General features: G+C 53.1%; 1 protein-coding gene across 1 annotated transcript in view; it reads right to left on the reverse strand.

Moving 5' to 3' along the window:
* The window catches only part of SLC4A11 (solute carrier family 4 member 11), a 1,943,806-nt gene that overhangs the window by 169,309 nt on the left and 1,761,036 nt on the right, over positions 1-13,461 (reverse strand). Inside the window, exon 18 of the mRNA XM_078678714.1 lies at positions 6,659-6,832. Coding sequence (XP_078534840.1) covers positions 6,659-6,832 — 174 coding nt within the window. The remainder of the gene's footprint in view (positions 1-6,658; positions 6,833-13,461) is intronic.

Below are 13,461 nucleotides of genomic sequence, written 5' to 3' on the forward strand. Positions count from 1 at the left end.
ACAAGAAAGGAGGTTGAATAGAAAGAGCCTGGAGCTCACTCACTCTCCTGGCAGAGGTGATGGCTACCAGGAAGGCCGTCTTTAAGGTGAGAAGACGGAGAGGACAGGAATGAAGGGGCTCAAAGGGAGCGCACATCAGGAAAGTCAAAACCAGGTTCAAGTCCCACTGAGGCATCACGAACGGAGTTGGAGGATACATGTGCGTGATGCCCTTCAAGAATCTCAACACAATAGGGGACTTGAACAAAGATGGCTGATCAGGTAGCCTCAAGAAGGCGGAAAGGGCAGAAAGATAGCCCTTGATAGTGCCCAGAGCAGAGCCCTGCTGGGCAAGGGAAAGGAGGAAGAGGAGAACCTCAGACAGAGGGGCAGAAAGGGGATCCACAGCCTTCGCTGTGCACCATGCCACAAATCTGTTCCACCGGCAGGCGTATACCGACTTTGTGGAGGGACGCCTGGCTGCCAGAATGACATCACAGACTTCAGGAGGCAAGTCAAATGGCCTCAACTGTCGCCGCTCAATCTCCACGCATGGAGGTGGAGACTGGACAGGTTCGGGTGGAGGACCGTCCCCTGCTGCTGCGACAGAAGGTCCTCCTGAAGGGGCAGGCGGATCGAGGGACCGACTGTCATGCTGAGTAGCTCGGGATACCAGTACCTTCGAGCCCAGTCCGGAGCCACAAGGATAACTTGGGCCCGGTCGCGCCTGATCTTCTTCAGCACTCTGGGCAGAAGTGGTATAGGCGGAAAGGCGTACAACAGACCGCAACTCCACTCGCGCCGAAAGGCGTCGCCGAGCGAGTGCCGTCTTGGAAACTCCAACGCGCAGAACTGATGACATTGCGCGTTCTCTTCTGTGGCGAATAGATCTAACCAAGGCTCTCCCCATTGCTGAAAGAGGCCTCTCGCCACATCCGAGTTCAGACGCCATTCGTGATCCACCGAGCACCGACGGCTGAGGTCGTCCGCCCTGGCGTTCAGAGAACCTGCCAGGTGTTGAACCGTCAGAGTCACGCCCTGACGTTCCAGCCATTGCCAGAGGCGCAGAGCCTCTTGGCAAAGGGTCCACGACCCCACACCGCCCTGTTTGTTGCAGTACCACATGGCGGTGGTGTTGTCCGTGAACACCTGCACTACACTCCCGTTGACAAAGGGGAGGAATGCCTTCAGTGCTAGGCGAATCGCCCGCAGCTCCAACATGTTGATATGGAGCCGGGACTCCGCCGGAGACCAGAGGCCTCTGATCTCCGCCTCTCCCAAGTGGCCACCCCAGCCTTGGAGGGACGCGTCCGTCACAACCACGTGCTCCGGTTGGGGAAGGGAGAGGGATCTGCCCCTGACCCAATCGCGGTCCGTAAGCCACCACTGCAACTGTCTCGCAGTGCCCTCCGAGATCAGGACATGGTCGGATAGGTTGCCCTGATGCTGGGCCCACTGAAACTTCAGGTCCCACTGCAGAGCCCGCATCCGCCATCTGGCGTGATGCACCAGAAGGATGCAGGAGGCCATCAGCCCCAGAAGCCGCAGCGTCAACCTGACCGAAACCCGGGATAACGGCTGAAAGATGGGAATCAGAGCCTGAATATCCCGGACCCGCCGTTCCGGAGGATAAACCCGAAACTGCGCCGAGTCGAGAACCGCTCCGATGAAAAGGAGCTTTTGAGAGGGACACAGGTGTGATTTCGGCACATTGATGGAAAACCCCAGCTCGTGCAGGAGGTCTGCCGTCATCTGAAGGTGGTGGACGACTGTCCGGGGCGAGCCCGCCTTCAACAGCCAGTCGTCGAGGTAGGGGAAGACTGAAACCCCTAACCGGCGCAGATGAGCTGCGACCACCGCCATCACTTTCGTGAACACCCGTGGGGCGCTGGTAAGGCCGAATGGGAGCACGATAAACTGAAAGTGCTCGTGGCCTACCGTGAACCGCAGGTAACGCCGGTGGGCCGGCAGGACGGGGATGTGAAAATACGCATCCTGCAAGTCCAACGCTACCATCCAGTCTTGTGGGTCTAGAGCAGCCAAGACCTGAGCCAAAGTCAACATCTTGAACTTCTCCTTCCGGAGGAAGCCGTTGACGTTCCGTAGATCCAAGATAGGACGCAGGCCTCCCTTGTCCTTCTTGGGTACCAGAAAGTAGTGGGAGTAGCAACCACACCCTACTTCTGGCCCAGGAACGCGCTCGATGGCCCCCTTGGCCAAGAGGGCCGTAACTTCCTCCTGCAGAAGTGTCAAGTGGTCCCCCGACACCCGGTGGTTCTGCGGTGGCATGGCTGGAGGAGTGGACTCGAAGGGGAGGGCATAGCCCCTTCGGACAAGCTGCAGCACCCACCTGTCCGATGTTATCGCGCGCCAGCGGGAGTGGTGATGGCGAACCCTGCCACCCACTGGCGTCACGTGAGCCCGAAAGCTCGGACTAGGAAGGCTTGGATGCCGCAGCGGAGGGAGGCGTGGACTGACCACGACGCTGGCCTCTACCGCCACCACGGCGGAAACCACGGGCGCCACCGCGCTGGGGAGCGCTCTGCGCCGCGTGGCTGGCAGCACGTGTGGGACCTCCCCTCCCTTGGCCACGAAAGGGCCGAAACGAACCCGTCTGCTGGCGCTGGGTCGAGAGACCCAAGGACTTGGCCGTGACCCTGGAGTCCTTGAAGCGCTCCAGCGCGTGGTCCGCTTTGTCACCAAATAGGCGACTGCCATCAAATGGCATGTCCATAAGTGTATTTTGGACGTCTGGTGAGAAGTTGGCAGATCTCAGCCAGGCATGGCGACGAATCGCCACCGTAGTGGACATGGCCCGTCCCAGTGAGTCTGTGGTGTCCAGACCACAACGGATCGAGTACCGCGCCGCATCCCGGCCTTCAACCAAGGCCCGGGTGAGCTTGTCCCGCACTTCCTGGGGGCATTGCGGCAAACACTCCTCGACCGTATCCCACAGGGAGTGGGTGTAGCGGCCCAAGAGGCACGCGGTGTTACAAGACCGCAGTCCAGCGCTCAAAGAGGAAAACACTTTTTTACCAAATTGGTCGTACCTCTTTGATTCCCGGTCGGGCGGAGCCGACGGAAATGCGGACTGTGAAGTGGAGGCCTGGATCACCAGACTCTCCGGGGAGGGATGGGTGGACAGGAAGGCAGGGTCGTCCGAGCATGGACGGTGACGCCTGGCAACGTTCCGGTCAACCGGCGCACCAGAAGCGGGCCTGGACCAGGTGCCCAGAAGGACATCCGTCAGGGCCTCATTAAACGGCAGCAGAGGCTCCTGGGGGCATGACTGCGGTTTAAAAACTTCCGTCAGAATATTCGGTTTGACCTTCGCGACGGGGAGCTCAAGGTGTAAGGCCTTGGCAGCCCTCATCAGGACCACCGAATAGGCAGCACCCGCCTCGGACGCCACAGGGGACGGAGAGACAAACCCAGGGTTGGGCGACTCGTCCAGGCCACTGGCATCACCCAGATCACCTACCCAGTCCACATCATACTGGCAGGCACGGGATAGAGGGTCCTCAGACCCCTCCCAACCCTCTCCATACTCCTCCTCATCATACCCATATTCTGGATCGACGATATAGACATCGGGGTCAACGGGCCCCATCGGCGTCGGATCCGGCGTCGGCCGACGCCGGTCCGGCTCCGAGTCCGGAGTCGGGGAGGAAAGGGGGGTGGCGCCGCGCGGCGTCGGTGCCGGGGACCCGACGCCGGCCGGAGCCGACGGCGGAGTCGCTGCACCACGCGGGGGCGGTACCACGGGTTGGCCCACAGGAACCGACGCCGGAGAGGCCGGGAGACCAGCCGGCGACGAACCAGAGGGAACCAGCGGCGCCGGGGCCGGAGCCACCGGCGGCGCCGGGGCAGGAGCACCCGAACCGCTCGGGCCCCCAGACGGGACCGACGGGCCCGCAGGCGCCGAAGGCCCCGCCGGAGAAGACCTCGCCCTCATAGCAATGAGGAAGGCCTCGATCTCCTCACGCGACGCGCCTTCCCCAGGGACCGACAGGTGTGGGGTAGACGGCGTCGACGACCCATGCGGGACCGCGGGGGTGGGGTCACCCGAGCCCCCGGCCGCAGCACGCGGGAGTCGGGGGGAGTCGGGGGTGCGATGGCGACGCCCCGACTTCTTGTGCTTACCTGACGAGCCGGAGGAATGGTGGCGACTCCCGGAGCGCCCATGGCGGCTCCGCGACCGTTCCCTCGACCGCTCCCTCGACCTCCGACCGGACCGGGACCGCTCTCGACGCGGGGCCGACAACCGGAGCTCGAGAAGCTTGCGGGACCGCTCCCGCCTAGCTTTTCCAGTCAAGGCCCGACAGTCGACGCAGGACTCCACGTCGTGGTCCGCGCCCAGACACCGGAGGCAGAGTCGATGGTGGTCGGTGACCGACATCAGGCGGTCGCACTCGTCACAACTCTTGAAACCGGGCATCCTACCGGCACCGTAAAGATCAATTAGTTAACAAAAAACTTGGTCAAAAGACCGGAGTACTGCTCTTCGGATCTGCGCTAACTGGCGCGGAAAAAAGAAGAACTGACGTCAGCGCGCGGAGGCGGCGTCTATATACTCCAGCGACGTCATCACGGCGCACGACGCCGACGACGCGGAGCCGCAGGGGACGCCTGCAGACGACGCCTACCGACGCGCAGGGGTACTGCTACGCAAAAGTTTCCGGATCCAGACTGACGCCTGGGGATATTCTAAGGTAAGGAATCTAATACTAACCTGTTTCTTTCAGATAGGACATGTAAAACTCACAAGTACATGGCCTACCTTTTAAGTGCACCGCACCCCACACTTGGGGATGTCTAGGGCCTCCATTAGGCGGTGCCTTACATGTAATAAAAGGGAAGGTTTGGGCCTGGCAAGTGGGTGCACTTGCCAGGTCGACATCGAGGTTTAAAACTGTGCAGACAGGCTCCGAATGGCAGGCCTGAGACATGTTTGCAGGGCTACCCATGTGGGTGAAATAATCAGTGCTGCAGGCCCACTAGTAGCACTTGATTTACAGGCCTTGGGCACACCTGGTGCACTACACTAAGGACTTATTAGTCAATCAAATATGCCAATCATGGAGAAACCAATTACCATCATATTTTAGACACAAAGCACATGCACTGGTTAGCAGTGGTAAAGTGCCCAGAGACCTAAAACCAACAAAAGAAGGTCAGAAAAACAGGAGGAGAAAGGCAACAAGTTTGGGTATAACCCTGCAACAAGGGCCAGGTCCAACAGTAAGTAACTTGTTCTTCTGATACAGACTTCTGGTTGCATACTGCTCACCTTTTGAGCAGATACCAAAGCAGCACTTATTTGGAGGTGGGGCGGTGGATACACTCACACAAGAAAGTCCTGCAGGACGGAGCAGGCAAAATGCCCCTGGCAGCGAACCTGATTATACATGCAATGGTGCTTCGTGAATATATGGAGGGATGCCCACACAACTGTCTGGCAATTGTTTAAGAGACAGGGACTCAGCTTGGTAATATAGTCACAGAAACTTTGGCCCTGGTAGAATGAGTACACATTCTTTCCAGAGGCTGCTTTATGGCAAAATTGTAGCAGATCTTAATGCAGAGCACAATCTAGCAGGAGATGTTTATGTTATGCACAGCCTTGCCTTTCGTTGTTCCAGTGAACCCCAAAAAGAGCTGATCGTCCACCCGGTGTTCTTTTGTATGATCTATCTGAAAGTGCAGCACTCTTTTGAGGACCAGATGATGGTGTCTCTCCTCCTTCGAGGGGTAAGAAGGCGCATAGAACATCAGTGGGGTGATGCTCTGACCGATTTGAAACAACATCACAACCTTAGGCATGAAGGATGCCTGCATCCACAAAACCAGCTTGTCTGGGAAGAAGATAGTGTACTGTGGGTTGACACAAAGAGCTTGCAGCTTGCGCACACCGTGCCAATGTTATGGTGACGAGGTACACAGTCTTGAGAGTGAGGAGCCGCAAGGAACAGCTGTGAAGTGGCTCAAATGGAGTGCACATCAAATCTGAGAACCCAGTTAAAGTACCACTGTGGCATGACAAAGGGAAGATGAGGAAAAAAATGGGAGTAAACAAATTTAAACCTTTCAAATGCTTAACTGATCTAGCTACCATAAAAATAGGCAAAAGACAAAAAACCCAAAAGGTACCCCTTTACTGGGCCCAGAGAAAGTCCTTTTGGGGCTAGGCTAGGACTAGTGGAGCCCAGCTTGTGTAAGATTCATATGTCATCTGAATCTCTGGATTTACTTTGAGGATTCACATTCCATAATCAACCAGCTGAGAGGTGAAAATAGTCTGGCCACACCCACATTCCTCTGAGAAAGTCATACAGTACTACCATGCATTTATAAACTGTACATGGAGCCAAACTCCTGTCCTGGTTGTGCAAATATATTTATTGTGCTTCTTAACAATTGGTGTGTGTAATCATAATAAATTTTTGCCATACATTCCATCACATTGAGGTCATTGTAGCACCATCATTATTACTGTGCTTTTTTTGCTTCCAGTTTTAGAGATCTATTATGAGCTAAATAGCGAAGCAGCTCTAATACAGTTTCTGAAGCAACCAAGCTAGAATGAAGATGTTCAAAATGAAATATCTGCAATGATGTTTGACATGCTTACATTTTTTTTCAAGATTGTGAAATACTTTTCCAAATATCATATACTTACGTCTCGTAGATGTGACCATTTTCTACACGTTCTTCAACATTAGCCAGTGCACGGACATGCATTGGGGAGTGGGGAAATGCAGCATGAATCCAAGGTAATCCAAAGACAGACATCCCAGTGTTAATTAACGCAACAAGAAGAAGATCCCAGTGATAAGCGGTTCCTTTCACAAGCCTAAAACAAAATATCTGCTTAAAAACTTTATACAGCTTTAAGAATGCAAACCGGTCCGTAATTCCCACAAGAGTAACAGAGCATGAAGACAGATCACAAACAATACCAAAACATGAAGAGAAAAAAAACACACACACAACATTAAAGGTTTTAGCTAACAGATGATTCTTGTGTGCATTAGAAAATAAACACTTTCAATAGAAAATAAAAACTCACTGAGAAACACAGCTCAATCTTAAACTTTAGATGGAACTGATTCATTACCACTGATTTCAATTGCGCTTTGCAAGTACTGATACGTAATAAAGAAAGTTACTTAGCTTTGATAATGATGTTTTTGGTGGAAACTGTGTCTGCAGATTCCTCATCTCTGAATATCCCCATGTGCCAGCCTGGATCCGAAAACTTCTGACATAGCTCGCTTGCGCCGGTTGAGGCCACTGGCTCTAACTCAGTTCTAGAAATGGGGTCACAGTGACATCACTGGAGCCATATAGCACTCACTAAGGTGCTCTGGAGTCCGTTCTCATCAGTTTTTCAGCCAGCAGATTCCTTACCTATGAACAGATTCCCAACCAATACCCTCCAGGTGGTGGGTTTGAAGCAAGGGTTACTCAAGGAAATCCTGAATGGCTGAAATGGACATCCCTCCTCAGCCCGGAGCCCTAACAGTGTTTATTGAAGGTATGGAGGAAAGCCTGTTTCACTGCCCTACATACGTCAATCATCAGCACACCTCTTGCAAAGACCACAGTGATAAGTCTTTGCCCTGTTGGAATTGAGCACAGATTCCCTCGGACGGTTCTTTTGTCGAGCGGCCATAGCAGATTTTCATGCATAACAGAATCCAACACGAAAGAGTTCCCTTCTGAATCGCCTTGCCTTTCTTTTTGGCTGTGCACCATGTACAGAGGCGTTTGTCAGACCGGAACTATCTTGTGTGGTCGATATTGTAACTAAATACATAACTGGGGTCCAGTCTAAGCAGACGCTCCCCCTTCTTGGTCAGATGTGTGGTCAGTAAAAGGTGGCCAAGTTGATCAAATTGCCAGGTGGAATGGAAACAATGCCTTAGGGAGGAAAGCTGCTTTAGTTTGAAGAACAAGCTTATCTGGGAAGATAAATGTGAAAGGCGTACGGACACTCAAAGTTTGCAGTATACCAATATGACGAGTTGAGTTCACAGCAACCAAAAACACAGTTTTGAAGGTAATGAATCTTAACTTGCAACTGTGAAGGAGCTCGAACGAAGAGCCCAACAGAAATGGTAAGAAAGTTTAAGTGCCACTGTGGCAAAACAAATGGAACAGGCGGGAACATCTTTGTTAGGTCCTTCAAAAAACAAACAACCACCACTAACCTAAACAAAGATGTCTGGTCTGAGAGACACAAAGACGGACAATGCTGTGATATTTCCTTTGACCATGCAATGCACAACCCTGCTGGTCCAAGAATATTGCAAATCGTAGGATATTGGCGATGGTCACTTTCAGAGGATCTACCTTTCGCTTGGAACACCATAGAACAAACTTGTTCCAGCACCCAGTATTGACCGAATTAGTAACTTTAACTGCCTTTGATACAAGGGACTTCAACAGCCCACTCAATTTCCAGGCATGATGGTGTGAACTCCTGAGATTGAGGATCAGAACAAGGCCTCCCAACTGGGGGAGAGAAACTCCACTTAGTGGGCGATGAAGCAGAGAATAATGGGAGAGATGAAAAACGTCTGTGTACCAGACCGTTCTCGGCTAATCCGAAGTGGTGAGGATGGTTCGGGTCCGGTCCTATCTTCCACAAAACCAGAGGGATCAAGAGGATGGGCGGACACACAGGGATTTCAAATGAAAGGTGCCTCACAAGGCTCCTGGAAAAGTATTCTAGACAACACAAAACATACGGCAGTGGGCATGTCCGGTTGAAGCATGCTGCATTTGAATCACCTCCTGATGGAAATAATACCCGTGATGGGCAAGAGAACGCCAGCTAAGGCTCTCTGTCTTTCTGTTTAATGCGCTAACCAGGTGGCTAGACACTAGCCACCGGCACCTCTTGGGGTGATCAAGTTCAAATCTGCAGTGCACTGATGAGCATGTAAAGAACTGCCAGGGCCGGAAATCCGGCTTCTGCACGAAACATTGGAATCTTATCCATTATTGTCTTGGATCCTCTGTAGAGGAGAGAAAGCTAGGAGCAGGGTCGTATCTAGTGCCACCCTTATGACCAGGAGGCACTGCGAGGGCAACAGGTGACCCACTGCTGGAAAATCTAAAGTCAAACAAAAGGATTTTGTTGTTTGCAGGTGAAGTGTTGTGGTGAGTCAGCCTTGAATAGTCAGTTACCAAGTATAGAAACACAGTGATCCCCAGTCTTTCTGTGATGGGGTCTACTATAGCCATCACCCTTGGAAAGGTGTGAGGTGATATCAAACGAAAAGGAAGGACTGAGATTTAGCAATGTGTGACTGCACCACAAAACCTAAGAACCTCTTGAGCGACTAAAGGATCAGTATGTGGAAAAAAGCATCCAGCAACTTGAGACTCCCCTCAAGTCCTCCACATTCAGCACCAGAAGAACCTGAGACAGGGACAGCATCTTGAACTTTTTCTTGCGCAGGTAAAAGTTCAGGAGCCTGAGGTATAGGATCAGAAGAGGACTGCTGTTCTACTTGGAGTACAGCATCCCTGTTTGTTCATGCTCTAGCAAAACCACAACACTCTCCTCTACAGGATACTAAGAAGTTTCATGCTATGGATTAAAGTGACTGCCCTGGAGAAGGAATGGCCATGAAATGGGACAGTGTGAGAAAGTGCCCTCTTTCTTGCATGCTATGCCCCCACTTTTTTCTGAATTGCTGATGTGTTTTGACTGAGTGTAGACTGGGCTCCTGCCAATCAGGTACCCAGGGCCTGTGTTCCTTCCCTAAAACTGCATTGAAGCCTAAACCAAATTGGCATCTCTGGCCACAGGTAAGCCCCCGGTAAATGGTACCACAAGTACCCATGGCACTGTGACCAGAGAAGGCCCCTAAGGGCTGCAGCACTTATTGTGTCACCCTTGGAGGCCCTGTACCTTGACACTCACACACTGCCTTTGCAGGCTGCATGTCTTGGTGCAGAACAAAGTGAAGTCTCGACATGGCACACATCCCTGTGTGCCATGCCCACAAACCACTGACCTAGCATCCATCAGTCACCCCTCGAGCTGGGTGCCCTATGCCAGTAGTGAGGGTACAGGTCCATGAGCCCTGTACCCCCACAGTACACAGGCCCATTCCTGGGCGCTGTAAGGGCAGTGCTGCCATTAAGAGTATATGGTGCTGAGAGTTTGTCATCACGAACTCCACAACACCATACCGGCTACACTGAAGACTGAGAAGTTTGGTATCAAACTTCTCAGCACATTAAACCCACACTGATGCCAGTGTGAGATTTAATGTAAAATGCACGACAGAGGGCAACTTAGAGATGTCCCCTGAAACTCGACCAACTCCCAGTGACCTGACTGAGTGGCTGCCACTACCAGACATGTTTCTGGACCCCTGGGTCGAGAGCTTGCTGCTCTCGGGGGCCTGAAACAATGCACATCCTGGGACGAGGTGCCCCGCGCCTCCTCCCACAGGATGGGCAGGGTTCCCGAAGGAGAAGGTTCAATGGTATGCCACCTTTGTGAGCCTCTCCAGACCATTTTCTGCTTTCAGCAACTGGTCCCCACTGGTTCTACCCCCCACTTTGGGCGAGAGACCAGGCGGGAACAACTAAGTGAGGAAGAGAGGTGTGCCCACCTCTGCCAACTCCATTCCTAGGGTAAAGGAGGCGAGAAGCACAACATAGAGTCCCTGCCATCTTGAGGATGGGGGGACCTAGTCAACCAGGTACAGGCTCCTGCCTCCCTCCCACTGGAGAGTGGCAGAATAGGGGGGTGCACCCAGCTCAGGGAAGGAAACCATTGCTCCCTCCTCTTTACCTACCTGTAAAGCCCCTAAATGTAGTATTTTGGGGCACCCTGAAACTTCCTTCCTCAGATCCAGCAACCACAAGAAAAGAAGAGAAGAAGGACGAGAAGCTGTGCAGAGCTAACAAGAGGACAACACCCACTGACTTGCCCCAGCCCTACAGGCCTGTCTCCCCTCGAACCTGCTCCTCCAAAACCCTGGCGTGTTCTGCGGCCAGCAACCTAAAAAACCCCGGAGGATCTGCCTACATTCACTTTCCAAGCTGTTTCTCCCGTGAACACCGGACGTTTTGAACTGCAGTTTCTGGTGCCAGCCCACTCTGCAGCAGCCGAACCCGGCCCGAGTTTGAGTGGAAAAACACCATGAGGAGGTCGCCCCGGCTATCCTGACCAGAGTCCGGCGACCCCTGACCTGCCTCAAGCCTCCAGACAGTGCCTGCAGCCTCAATCCAGAAGGACCCCCCCCCCCCCCCCTACCACGACCAGAGCGGGTAAGAAAATCCAACGTCCAAAGGCACCCCTGCACCAGACGCCCCACGGCCTTGTGTGCCCAACCCAGCGGTGCCTAACCATCCCTCTACATCCCATCTTACCCCTTGAAGTGGTGGTCACTCCTGGAAGATCCTCGTCCCCGAGCCTGCAGCGTTATTTGTCCTGGAGTATCTCCATTGAAATCAACAGGGCACCCGACCTCAAAACAGCACCCTGCACCCCTAGTGCCGCTGAGGGTACCCCTTTTGTGCTAACTTGGTCCCCAACTTGCCCTGAGCTTAACCCTAGGAGCTTTGCTCCCACAACCCCGTGGCCTGCTTGCCAGCAGCCACCAACCGGAGTCCCCCGATCCTCCAAAGGATAACATTGGGCCTCAACACTCTGCACCCGGCCGCCCGAGTGCCGCTGAGGGTGCAACAACAGTGCATCACTGACCCTGGGAGACCCCCGAGTCTAACCCCAGGACCCTAACTCAAAAGACAGATTACCTACCTGAAAACAGATTACCTCTTTTTCCTCATAGAAGAACATTGACACTTTTTCTCCCAAAAGGTTTCTAAGTGTCGACTTTTGAAAACAAAAAATATTCCTTAAAAATCAACCAAATAACCAAAAAGCATTTTCACAACTGTTTTCATTAAATGTCCCAGTGCTGAATCTAGGTATCCAGCACAGAGTAAGAAAAAGTATCGTTAACATAACTGTAGGAAGGTTGACCCCTGACTATGGTTGCCCCCAACTTTTTGCCTGGTGTTTTGCTGGTTTTCTGACTTAGTTGACCTGAGGCCCTGCTGTTCAGGACCTCAGGCCCACTGCTCTCTCTGTAAAGTGGATTCCATGTACCTTAGGTACATATCTAAATTGGATACTGAGCCACCTTATCAGTCCCTGTACAGTGTACCCTAGGTACCCAGGGCATAGGTGTACCCAGGGCCTACCAGGGGCTGCAGCATGTATTATGCCACCCCTGGCTGGCCATCCAAATCTGACACAACTGGCTGCTTGACAGCTGGGGCAAGGTGGTGTAATCACCCTTTGCTTTAGATATAGTATACCTATATCTAACCCTAAAATGGACACACAGATCTCCTATCAGTCACTCCTATGGCAGGCCTTAACAATCCTGAAGGCAGAGTGCTTGGAATCGTGTGAGATGGTGCTCTAGCATGAGCTGAGCCTGTCTGCGGCTTTCGGGATCCATCCCTTAGCCGTTTCCATGATATCGCATACCATATACTCTTAAGTGCATTATAATCCTCGCGGTTATGTGCCAACTCTGGTATCGCTTTATCAAAACATGTCGAGTAAGGTGTCATACGAATTGGAATACTAACCCCTCGCCAATTCTGGCGACGGGGTTAGCATTCCACCCTTCTAGAGGGACACGACATGCCTGTAACCTATAACCCGGTTAAAAGTCAGACAGAGCCTTAGCATCCACAAAATGGATGCTGCCACCGAGACACAAGTCTGCCCTCCTGCTGCTGGGAGTCCTCCCAGAGCAGGACATAAGGACAAAGGGTTTCCTGCCAGGGGCGGTGCCAGCACCGTCCCAGACAGGGTTTTGTGTATTGTAGGTAGGCAGGGCTTTAGAGGAAGGTGACTGCAAGTAGCACCCCGGTGCTCACTGTGCATAGGCCGGCTTGAACCAGTTCCAGGGTCACTCCAGACCCTGTGCTGGGGAAAAGCCCGCCAAGGAAGTGGGTGTAACCACCCCCCTCCTAGTCCCACCCATAGGGCAGGACTTAGTCGCGTGCCAGCCCCTTTTTACAGGATAAAGGTAGAGACTGGCCCCCTTCCAAATCAGATCATCTTTGAATCCTGAAACTACTTTCTGCGAAAGGAACTCAAGACTTCTTCCTAAGATTTCTCCCTTGTGACTAAGGAGTAGTCACCCTGCATCCGCAGGCACCATCTAAGAACACTGCGGTCTGCTGCAAGTCCTTCCTCCGGAATCCGACTGCCCAGCTCGACGAGAACCGGCTTCCCTGGCACCTCTGACCTCTACCCACCTCTACAGCCCAGCTGAGAACCGTGGGTGCGACGAGACCTCAAGGGACCGGCCATCTGCAAGACTGCACGACTTCTTTCCAGCAAGCCCGCCGAGTAATCTACTGGTGAGTGCTTTGGGGTCCGAGAAGCCCCGACTCTGAGCAGCTCCAGCTCCGAAGTGCAGCCCCCCA

This window comes from Lissotriton helveticus, chromosome 2_2, assembly GCF_964261635.1.
Source record: "Lissotriton helveticus chromosome 2_2, aLisHel1.1, whole genome shotgun sequence".
Classification (NCBI taxonomy): domain Eukaryota; kingdom Metazoa; phylum Chordata; class Amphibia; order Caudata; family Salamandridae; genus Lissotriton; species Lissotriton helveticus.